The sequence below is a fragment of the Coregonus clupeaformis genome, unplaced genomic scaffold (genome assembly GCF_020615455.1).
Source record: "Coregonus clupeaformis isolate EN_2021a unplaced genomic scaffold, ASM2061545v1 scaf0437, whole genome shotgun sequence".
NCBI lineage: Eukaryota > Metazoa > Chordata > Actinopteri > Salmoniformes > Salmonidae > Coregonus > Coregonus clupeaformis.
In genome coordinates this window covers 320,001-332,339 of record NW_025533892.1, presented here as the reverse complement: position 1 = coordinate 332,339, position 12,339 = coordinate 320,001, and the positions used below count along the sequence as shown (strand labels likewise).

Below are 12,339 nucleotides of genomic sequence, written 5' to 3'. Positions count from 1 at the left end.
CAGTCTAGTGTTTTAGCGAGCAAGCGGCGGTTCAGCGCTGCCACTGTCCATGGTGCTACTTTTTTCACATAGTGGCCATAGGCCCACTCTTATTGCTGCCTGTGTTTTGCTGTATCTTTGGGAACATTTCTGTGTTTTACAAGTGGAAATGATATTGTAATATGTATTCCAGACCTATTTTACAGTATTTTAGAACACCACACACACTGCTTAGCTGCGTTTTTTTCTTTCTTATTAATTTGTATTCGAAACTAGCCTTCTCTAGGCTAGGTTACTCCTGTGGTGTTTTCTCTGAGTTCATTTGAAAAGAATAGGAACGCTATCTCTGTTTCACATCAACTCTCAACTCACATCCTCCCCGCGGCGGACCGACACAGACCCACTCCGAGGCGCTGATTGGCTGCTCGCCGCCCCAGCTCGCGTCGGTCTGAAGCCATATGCAGCAGCGGCAACTCCTGATTGGCTCAGCCCGCACCCCCCCCTTCGCGCAGCACGCCAGAGGAGCTCCAATGGCGGCTTGACCTGTGTTCCTTGGAGGAGGGAGGACGCGGGAGGGAGGGAGGGAGGGGGAGGGAGACAAATCCTTGAGCACAGGGTGAGGGGTGTCAGATTGGAAAAAGCAGAAATGTATTTGTGTGAGCAAAACGTCACACGCCGTAGGCTACTTGCTGTTAGCTATGTGACCCGTTTCTCGGTCAGAACAAAATGGCTAACTGCCCATCTACAGCCCGATCTCCGTGTTACAACAGAGAGTCTATTATCTATTTCAGATAATATGCTACTAACTTCAGACCGTTTGTTTACGTTCAATTGATCTTCTGTATACTAGTTAGAAAGACACAGAAAGATGTGGAATGATTTAAGACTATAATGCTTTTAACATATAATTCAGTAGGGTTTATTTACGAAGTTGGCACACACAAGCGCACGTTTTGATAAATGCAGTGAACAATTCTTAACTGGGCATCTAAGCACATAGGTCTATAGTGAACAGAAGTGTACGCCTGTTTGGTTTTCAAGCTGACTAGCTAAATCAATTAAGGGGAGAACACAACCTTTAAATGACCTCAGCTCACTTCTCCTGGTGCTTTTACAGGGCAGAGTGTTCTACTTGGAATGCAGTTAGAACAATAAATAACTAGTTTTCCTCTCCATGAAAATACCCCGATGTCCCTCTGTGTTAAAGAGCATGGTTGGAGCTAGCTCTATGTTTACTTTGGTAACAACCTAGTAGTAACAGGAGGTCTGTTATTATATTCTATTTGAAAAGAATATATACACGGTGATAAAGCCTACCCGTATGCACATTCCTGGAATTAATAAAATAGTTATCTATCCTGGACTTAATAATATAGTTATCTATCCTGGACTTAATAATATAGTTATCTATCCTGGACTCAATAATATAGTTATCTATCCTGGACTTAATAAAATAGTTATCTATCCTGGACTTAATAATATAGTTATCTATCCTGAACTTAATATAGTTATCTATCCTGGACTTAATAATATAGTTATCTATCCTGGACTTAATAATATAGTTATCTATCCTGGACTTAATATAGTTATCTATCCTGGACTTAATAACATAGTTATCTATCCTAGACTTAATCAAATAGTTATCTATCCTGGACTTAATAATATAGTTATCTATCCTGGACTTAATAAAATAGTTATCTATCCTGGACTTAATCAAATAGTTATCTATCCTGGACTTAATAATATAGTTATCTATCCTGGACTTAATCAAATAGTTATCTATCCTGGACTTAATAATATAGTTATCTATCCTGGACTTAATCAAATAGTTATCTATCCTGGACTTAATAATATAGTTATCTTTCCTGGACTTAGTAATATAGTTATCTATCCTGGACTTAATAATATAGTTATCTATCCTGGACTTAATAATATAGTTATCTATCCTGGACTTAATAATATAGTTATCTATCCTGGACTTAATAATATAGTTATCTATCCTGGACTTAATATAGTTATCTATCCTGGACTTAATAAAATAGTTATATATCCTGGACTTAATCAAATAGTTATCTATCCTGGACTTAATATAGTTATATATCCTGGACTTAATAATATAGTTATCTATCCTGGACTTAATAATATAGTTATCTATCCTGGACTTAATAATATAGTTATCTATCCTGGACTTAATATAGTTATCTATCCTGGACTTAATAATATAGTTATCTATTCTGGACTTAATAATATAGTTATCTATCCTGGACTTAATAATATAGTTATCTATCCTGGACTTAATAATATAGTTATCTATCCTGGACTTAATAATATAGTTATCTATCCTGGACTTAATAATATAGTTATCTATCCTAGGACTTAATAATATAGTTATCTATCCTGGACTTAATAATATAGTTATCTATCCTGGACTTAATCAAATAGTTATCTATCCTGGACTTAATAATATAGTTATCTATCCTGGACTTAATAATATAGTTATCTATCCTGGACTTAATAAAATAGTTATCTATCCTGGACTTAATCAAATAGTTATCTATCCTGGACTTAATAATATAGTTATCTATCCTGGACTTAATCAAATAGTTATCTATCCTGGACTTAATAATATAGTTATCTATCCTGGACTTAATCAAATAGTTATCTATCCTGGACTTAATAATATCGTTATCTATCCTGGACTTAATAATATAGTTATCTATCCTGGACTTAATAATATAGTTATCTATCCTGGACTTAATATAGTTATCTATCCTGGACTTAATAAAATAGTTATATATCCTGGACTTAATCAAATAGTTATCTATCCTGGACTTAATATAGTTATATATCCTGGACTTAATAATATAGTTATCTATCCTGGACTTAATAATATAGTTATCTATCCTGGACTTAATAAAATAGTTATCTATCCTGGACTTAATAATATAGTTATCTATCCTGGACTTAATAATATAGTTATCTATCCTGGACTTAATATAGTTATCTATCCTGGACTTAATCAAATAGTTATCTATCCTGGACTTAATCAAATAGTTATCTATCCTGGACTTAATCAAATAGTTATCTATCCTGGACTTAATCAAATAGTTATCTTGGACTTAATAATATAGTTATCTATCCTGGACTTAATACAATAGTTATCTATCCTGGACTTAATAATATAGTTATCTATCCTGGACTTAATCAAATAGTTATCTATCCTGGACTTAATCAAATAGTTATCTATCCTGGACTTAATCAAATAGTTATCTATCCTGGACTTAATCAAATAGTTATCTATCCTGGACTTCATAAAATAGTTATCTATCCTGGACTTAATCAAATAGTTATCTATCCTTGCAATATTGTGGACCGCCTGTGTATGTTTTCAAGAGTGCGCATGACTGAGTGTGTGCTTGTGTCACGGAGGCGGAGAGAAAGACAGACGAGGGGAGAGTTCTGGTCTTTCACTGCTCCATCCGGGAACTTCCCAATTAGAATTGACAGCCGAAGCGCAACTTTTCCCCATGCAAAGTGAAATCAAGCCGCGCACTCGGACAAAATATAGTCCCCGCTATTCAACAAAAAAATATCGAAAGAAAAATAAATCGACCGTTTGGAGAGGATGCGTCGACACGGCGTTATTTTTTGGAGTGGATCTGTCCAGGTACTGAAACCTTTCCGCCGTGTTTGGAGCACTTTGCTCAGCGGCGTAAAGTGAGTGATGAGCCCTCTACACAGCAAAGAAGCGAGAACTTGCTTTGCAGCCTGAGTAGTTCTTCTTTCGATTGTTATTGTCGCTTTAAAAAAACATCGAATTCACTTAAACTTCACATTGATTACATCGAAAGTGGTATAAAAGTGTTTTTGAACTCGGAACATGGAACTACAATGCCTGCAAGAGGCGTTGAAAGTCGAGATCCAATGTCATCAGGTAAAACGAAACATCGTTTTATTCTACCCTTTATTTGTGGTCTTTTGAGCGAGTGAGAGGTGTGTAGGAAAAAAATCAGAGCTGGGGGGATCAAACGTGAGATGTTTGATTTCCGAGCGAGAAAATAAGTATGTGGTCCGCTATGTTTCGCTTCTGTGTGCGGTGACGCCATAACCTGCACTTTCAGATGAGAGTGGGGTACTTTTTAGAGTACTTTGTTATTGTCGTGGGTCTTGTTTCGAGCAACAAGAACTGGGAGTAATAATGCGGTGGGTCCTGTGTGGCGAGCAGGACGCGACCTGAATATTTATGAGCTGTAGAAACTGACTCGCTCTATGCTCGCTGCTTTGATCTTGCCTCACATATTAAACTTGAAACACTTTTCTAATTCCTCTTTCGTTTCTTCTTCTTCTTCTTCTCCGGTTAGAAACTAGTTGCACAGATGAAGCAAGACCCGCAGGTAAATGTATATTTCTGAAGCCTTGTAATCGTCCTCTAGACACGGCTAGTTACATTGGGGAGTGTGGCAGAAAACTTTATCAGCATACATCTCTTTATTGTCTTGTAACCCCTGTTTACTTAGCAGAGTTTCCACCTGCTTTGTCCTCAATGTGACTTTGGGTTTTTATAACGCAACGACATAAGTTTGGTACGTGTCGACATTGTTAGGCTACACTTGGGTGTTTTTGGTCCCCTTTTTTATAAATCATATTATTACACTGATAATGTTTTGTTCAATTGTAGGATGGAGAGCTTAAGAAACAACTACACGAGAGACACGACAGAATAACAGCTCTAAGCGAAAAACAAGTAAGAACCCCCATGGCATATTTTTTGCTTTATTGTATGTTATCGTAGGCTATATCGTCATTCATGTCACGGCGTAGCCTTGTATTGTGTGAGACCGTTATGTTCAGGACAATGTGCTGGGTTTCAAAGGTTTCAAAGTAACGGAATTGATTTAGTCTTTGCTCTCCCCCCTAAAGTCGTCGTGTTGCAGAATTCCTCGGCGTGTCCTGGTGATTCCGTCCTGATACTCTTTAAGTTGTGTAACATGAAATGTAGAAAAATGTAGCGTCCATTTTGAGTAAGTCGACATGTTTCAGGAGAGTAAGAAAGGAGATGCTGAAGTATCCGCTCTGCACTTGTTTACACGTCAAGCATCAAGTTTTTACTATTCTGACTATTCATAGATATTCATCGCTGAATGAATACGTGTTTTTGTTGCTTCTAAATGGACTTTATTTGTTACTTTATAGCCAGTCGTGGGGTATTATATATTCTTGGTCACATGACGGTAAATGTTGCTTTTGATTCGATCGCAGCTTACACTTTCACTTTTTTTTTTTTTTACTACATCTAGTATCAAATTGGCCAAGATTAACTTTTGGCTTCTAATAAGTGATTGAAACTGATTTGTATGTATTCCTAATGAGTATTTTGAAGGGTAAAGTGAAAGACTTGGTTAAAGTACAGCTCTTCCGCCCTGAACACGGGAGCTATTTTTCAGCACCACAGAACAGATGCCGTTGAACACTTAAAGTCACAACGCTCGTTCTACACTGCCGGCCTCAATTTAGGAAGTTACCGAAGCCACTAAGGAACACAAAACAGACATATGAAGTCCAAATATATATTGTAGAAGTCAAATCAATCGATGTTGAATAATTATAGTTCGTTATAAAGCGTTTTGCGTTATCCTAAGTTAGATCGATCCTGTTTCTTCAGGAATGCAGTTTTTCAGCACTTGAGCACTGAACAGCGCCTTGATTTTTCCACCATTCGCTGTTGAAGGTTCTCTGTAAAAGCAAAAGCGAAAATCATTTAGGCAGCTTTATGTAGTGAAACGATGCTTTGTTTTCACCTAGTTCGTGAACAGTTTACATGAGGTTGATCTTTTCGGTGGATGTATTTGTTGTAGTGTGTTCGTAAAGCGCCCCAGTTTGGTAGTGGATGCTTCCATTTTGTGCGGAGAAGGGGTGTTGGTTTCTTCCTAACATGGAGAAAAAGTCTGCGGAGTTTCTCGGAGGGGGGATGGGCCCCATTCATGCCGAACATTACCATTTTGATTGCTTTGATGCTGTTTTTTGGAGGAGGGGGAGGGGAAAAGAGAGAGACCGAGTCAGCAGCAGCACAGTCTGGGATGTTTAATCACTGTTTAGCGCCGATTCTCCTTCCTTTATTCGCGGAATATGACCTCTAGTTAACTCTGCTCTAGCGGTGCTGCTGCCAGAGAAAAATCTGCTTTTACATCGTTATGGATTTTGTTTTGTAGGGCACCGACATTACATATCACCTGAAGAATAGGCTACAGCTTCTGTTGACTTCTGTTTAAGTCAAAGTTGAGATGTTAAAAATAGCTTTTGTTACGTCAACATATTTGTAATATTTAGCCTATTCATTTAGAGATGATCTGCTTTATCTTTCTTTCTTTTTCTTAGATATATATTTATTTATTAAAAAGTTTATTGCTTGACTGGCTTTTGTTGTATAAAAAACTAAATAAAATGACTAAGTAGCTTCCTCAATGAAAATGCTACTTAACATAGTGACGTTATAGTCACCCAGACATTATAATGCATATGCCAATGTTGTTGTATTATAGTGCACAGCATACATGCCCCTGATACTTCAGCCTCTTGGAGAAGCAGACGCTCCACTGACAACCTCTTCTGACGTTGGCTACTAAACACTAGTCCCTCTATTAAAACCAAACTACTCTTCAAACATGAGTCAACAAGTAATACAGTATGGATCATACATGTCTATGAGGATGCAGGCCTGTGTGTGTTGCTATCCTGGCTTTGTTGAAGGATGCTGTGAATACAGAGAGGAGCAGTTTGTTGAAGGATGCTGTGAATACAGAGAGGAGCAGTTTGTTGAAGGACGCTGTGAATACAGAGAGGAGCAGTTTGTTGAAGGATGCTGTGAATACAGAGAGGAGCAGTTTGTTGAAGGATGCTGTGAATACAGAGAGGAGCAGTTTGTTGAAGGATGCTGTGAATACAGAGAGGAGCAGTTTGTTGAAGGATGCTGTGAATACAGAGAGGAGCAGTTTGTTGAAGGATGATGTGAATACAGAGAGGAGCAGTTTGTTGAAGGACGCTGTGAATACAGAGAGGAGCAGTTTGTTGAAGGATGCTGTGAATACAGAGAGGAGCAGTTTGTTGAAGGATGATGTGAATACAGAGAGGAGCAGTTTGTTGAAGGATGATGTGAATACAGAGAGGAGCAGTTTGTTGAAGGATGATGTGAATACAGAGAGGAGCAGTTTGTTGAAGGATGATGTGAATACAGAGAGGAGCAGTTTGTTGAAGGATGATGTGAATACAGAGAGGAGCAGTTTGTTGAAGGACGCTGTGAATACAGAGAGGAGCAGTTTGTTGAAGGATGCTGTGAATACAGAGAGGAGCAGTTTGTTGAAGGACGCTGTGAATACAGAGAGGAGCAGTTTGTTGAAGGATGATGTGAATACAGAGAGGAGCAGTTTGTTGAAGGATGCTGTGAATACAGAGAGGAGCAGTTTGTTGAAGGATGATGTGAATACAGAGAGGAGCAGTTTGTTGAAGGATGATGTGAATACAGAGAGGGAGCAGTTTGTTGAAGGATGATGTGAATACAGAGAGGAGCAGTTTGTTGAAGGATGCTGTGAATACAGAGAGGAGCAGTTTGTTGAAGGATGCTGTGAATACAGAGAGGAGCAGTTTGTTGAAGGACGCTGTGAATACAGAGAGGAGCAGTTTGTTGAAGGACGCTGTGAATACAGAGAGGAGCAGTTTGTTGAAGGATGATGTGAATACAGAGAGGAGCAGTTTGTTGAAGGACGCTGTGAATACAGAGAGGAGCAGTTTGTTGAAGGACGCTGTGAATACAGAGAGGAGCAGTTTGTTGAAGGATGATGTGAATACAGAGAGGAGCAGTTTGTTGAAGGATGATGTGAATACAGAGAGGAGCAGTTTGTTGAAGGATGATGTGAATACAGAGAGGAGCAGTTTGTTGAAGGATGATGTGAATACAGAGAGGAGCAGTTTGTTGAAGGATGATGTGAATACAGAGAGGAGCAGTTTGTTGAAGGACGCTGTGAATACAGAGAGGAGCAGTTTGTTGAAGGATGCTGTGAATACAGAGAGGAGCAGTTTGTTGAAGGACGCTGTGAATACAGAGAGGAGCAGTTTGTTGAAGGATGATGTGAATACAGAGAGGAGCAGTTTGTTGAAGGATGCTGTGAATACAGAGAGGAGCAGTTTGTTGAAGGATGATGTGAATACAGAGAGGAGCAGTTTGTTGAAGGATGATGTGAATACAGAGAGGATCAGTTTGTTGAAGGATGATGTGAATACAGAGAGGAGCAGTTTGTTGAAGGATGCTGTGAATACAGAGAGGAGCAGTTTGTTGAAGGATGATGTGAATACAGAGAGAAGCAGTTTGTTGAAGGATGCTGTGAATACAGAGAGAAGCAGTTTGTTGAAGGACGCCGTGAATACAGAGAGGAGCAGTTTGTTGAAGCATGCTGTGAATACAGAGAGAAGCAGTTTGTTGAAGGATGATGTGAATACAGAGAGAAGCAGTTTGTTGAAGGATGATGTGAATACAGAGAGAAGCAGTTTGTTGAAGGATGCTGTGAATACAGAGAGAAGCAGTTTGTTGAAGGACGCTGTGAATACAGAGAGGAGCAGTTTGTTGAAGCATGCTGTGAATACAGAGAGAAGCAGTTTGTTGAAGGATGCTGTGAATACAGAGAGGAGCAGTTTGTTGAAGGATGCTGTGAATATAGAGAGAAGCAGTTTGTTGAAGGATGATGTGAATACAGAGAGGATCAGTTTGTTGAAGGATGATGTGAATACAGAGAGGAGCAGTTTGTTGAAGGATGATGTGAATACAGAGAGAAGCAGTTTGTTGAAGGATGCTGTGAATACAGAGAGGAGCAGTTTGTTGAAGGATGATGTGAATACAGAGAGAAGCAGTTTGTTGAAGGATGATGTGAATACAGAGAGGATCAGTTTGTTGAAGGATGCTGTGAATACAGAGAGGAGCAGTTTGTTGAAGGACGCTGTGAACACAGAGAGGAGCAGTTTGTTGAAGGATGATGTGAATACAGAGAGGAGCAGTTTGTTGAAGGATGCTGTGAATACAGAGAGGAGCAGTTTGTTGAAGGATGCTGTGAATACAGAGAGGAGCAGTTTGTGGAAGGATGCTGTGAAAACAGAGAGGATCAGTTTGTTGAAGCATGCTGTGAATACAGAGAGAAGCAGTTTGTTGAAGGATGATGTGAATACAGAGAGGAGCAGTTAAAATACAAACGGCAACAGAACTCATTAAAACACAAAATGGAGTTGCTCTGTTTGAATCTTTCCTGTCAGTCAGAAGTGTCTGCATCCCAAATGGTACCCTATTCCCTATATATATAGCTCTGGTCTAAAGTAGTGCACTATATAGGGAATAGGGTGCCATTCTCTGGTCTAAAGTAGTGTACTATATAGGGAATAGGGTGCCATTCTCTGGTCTAAAGTAGTGCACTATATAGGGAATAGGGTGCCATTTGGGATTAATCCTCAGTGTGACCTTGAGTTACCTTCAGGGGCAAACACAGACAGACGGCTCTATTTCTATTCCTCATCCTAGTTTAGTACTGAGAGACAGACAGCTCTATTTCTATTCCTCATCCTAGTTTAGTACTGAGAGACAGACGGCTCTATTTCTATTCCTCATCCTAGTTTAGTACTGAGAGACAGACAGCTCTATTTCTATTCCTCATCCTAGTTTAGTACTGAGAGACAGACGGCTATTTTGAATCAGTTGAGACTACATGAATGTGTATGATTGTAATCAGTCTGTTCTCTCAGGTAGCAGAGACTACATGAATGTGTATGATTGTAATCAGTCTGTTCTCTCAGGAAGCAGAGACTAGACTACATGAATGTGTATGATTGTAATCAGTCTGTTCTCTCAGGAAGCAGAGACTAGACTACATGAATGTGTATGATTGTAATCAGTCTGTTCTCTCAGGAAGCAGAGACTAGACTACATGAATGTGTATGATTGTAATCAGTCTGTTCTCTCAGGAAGCAGAGACTACATGAAAGTTGTAGTTCTGTACACGGCTTAGATACCTGTTCCACTTCCAGGTCTGTCTTATCATATTGCAGAACATGTCGTTGTTTTCTAACAAAAAGGCCAGTGACCTAGCTGGTAGGGTTATGGTATTACATAACAATAGTAGTAAACAATGTTAAACGGACTCCAGACTGACTGCAGAGTAGGCCTACTTTGAAAGGCAGCTTTGGTAAACCACTAGTCCTCATGTTTCCTTCTATTTCTAAATGTGCTGATCATTAAGTGAAGTCCTGGTGTTTCTAAGGCTGTGTGGAGATGACTGGTACCAGTTATTTATCTAAATGTGCTGATCATTAAGTGAAGTCCTGGTGTTTCTAAGGCTGTGTGGAGATGACTGGTACCAGTTATTTATCTAAATGTGCTGATCATTAAGTGAAGTCCTGGTGTTTCTAAGGCTGTGTGGAGATGACTGGTACCAGTTATTTATCTAAATGTGCTGATCATTAAGTGAAGTCCTGGTGTTTCTAAGGCTGTGTGGAGATGACTGGTACCAGTTATTTATCTAAATGTGCTGATCATTAAGTGAAGTCCTGGTGTTTCTAAGGCTGTGTGGAGATTACTGGTACCAGTTATTTATCTGAATCCTGTTTGACCTGCTGCTGTTAGGGAGATCAGGGACTGAATAAATAACTATTGTGATGTCACGAGAGGCTGTGTCCTGGAGGGACGTTACATCCCCCTGAGGTGGCTGCAAACCCAGACAGCTATGGCTCCATCTGCTGGTATGGTCGGGAACTCCAACCCTCTGTGGCCAATCTTCCCACGCAGCTGAAACCAATCAGGGGCTGATGGGCTGGAGTTGTTTGGAAGGGAAGAGACACGGTCTGGAGGGTGGGTTGGGAGGAAGAAGAGAATTGTGTTATAATTTCGTTAGTTGCCGAAGACCTTTAATAAAAATCCTTGTTTTGGTTGAACCTGGACTCCTTGCACTACTTGGGCAACCCCGCTGGAAGCGGTAGCCTCTCGTGGCATCACACTATTAACATAGCCACTTAGTTATCCTGTTATTGGTGTTGTTGGTGTTGTTACTGTTACAGGAGCCTCTAATGCCACATCATGGGATTAGTCTGAGTTTAGTCTGAGATGCTGGGAAAGTTCAGCTCTCACCTGACACACACTGGCCAGGATCCTAAAACGGTACTACACACACACACACACACACACACACACACACACACACACACACACACACACACACACACACACACACACACACACACACACACACACACACAAACACAAACACACAAACACACACATATAATCAAAAAGAAAGTGCAATTGAGAAACGGGGGGGGAGAGTGAGAAAGAAACAGAAAGAGAGAGGAAGAGACAGAGGGAGGGAGGGAGATGGGAGGGAGAGAGGGAGGGAGATGGGAGGGAGAGAGGGAGGGAGGGAGGGAGGGAGGGAGGGAGGGAGGGAAATATCCACAGTGACAAAGAGCAGTGAGCGAGTATGTGAGTACAGTACAGCATGGATCTGAGATTGAGTCTCAAATGGCACCCTATTCCCTATATAGTGCACTACTTTAGACCAGAGAATGGCACCCTATTCACTATATAGTGCACTACTTTAGACCAGAGAATGGCACCCTATTCCCTATATAGTGCACTACTTTAGACCAGAGAATGGCACCCTATTCCCTATATAGTGCACTACTTTTGACCAGGGCTCTGCACTATATCTGCCTGCCTACCCAGACTCCTTGCTCCAGCCAAACGCTAGGCCACGCCCACGGACGTACGTTCCTTCTCCACAATGAGTCTGGATCTGAGAACCTCCCCGACCATTTCTAGAACACAAACACATTCTAACTGTTCTGATTGGTCCCAGAAACCGATGGGTTGGGCCCACAGGAGGTTGGTGGCAGCTTAATTGTAGAGAACGGGCTCGTGGTAATGACTGGAGCGGAATCAGTGGAACGGTATCGAATACATCACTCATGGTTTCCATGGCGATGCCATTCCATTCGCATCCGTTCCAGCCATTATTATAAGCCGTCCTCCCCTCAGCAGCCCCCTGTGGTTGGGTCAGAGCCAGAACACACGTGGGTAAAGCGGCATTTAGAAAATGTGTCATTGGCTTTGCTACTCTGAATTATTATTATTTTTTTTTACAGATGATCCAATCGCTGATGACTTTGTTTTGTACAACCATCTCTCTCATTTTGACGTCGCCACAAACGACTTCAACGACGGGCAGTCTCAGACTGAAGAATGTAGGGAACACAGAGTATGGGGGAGAATTCAGTTTGAGTGGTCAGGCGACCACTATGTAGGGAACAGGGTGTTGTTTGGGACCAGTCTATGTG

At 40.5% G+C, this 12,339-nt stretch overlaps 1 protein-coding gene across 5 annotated transcripts in view; it reads left to right on the top strand.

The window, feature by feature from the left end:
• The first annotated feature begins 3,450 nt into the window (after window positions 1–3,450).
• phf21b (PHD finger protein 21B) overlaps window positions 3,451–12,339 on the top strand; it is a 218,191-nt gene continuing 209,302 nt past the window's right edge. Inside the window, exons 1-3 of one of the 5 annotated variants that reach the window (XM_045215411.1) lie at window positions 3,451–3,913; window positions 4,341–4,373; window positions 4,658–4,723. In XM_045215411.1, the coding sequence (XP_045071346.1) occupies window positions 3,860–3,913; window positions 4,341–4,373; window positions 4,658–4,723 (153 nt within the window). In that variant the 5' untranslated portion in view covers window positions 3,451–3,859. The remainder of the gene's footprint in view (window positions 3,914–4,340; window positions 4,374–4,657; window positions 4,724–12,339) is intronic. The other 4 variants (XM_045215408.1, XM_045215409.1, XM_045215410.1 and 1 more) reach the window with 4 other exon arrangements.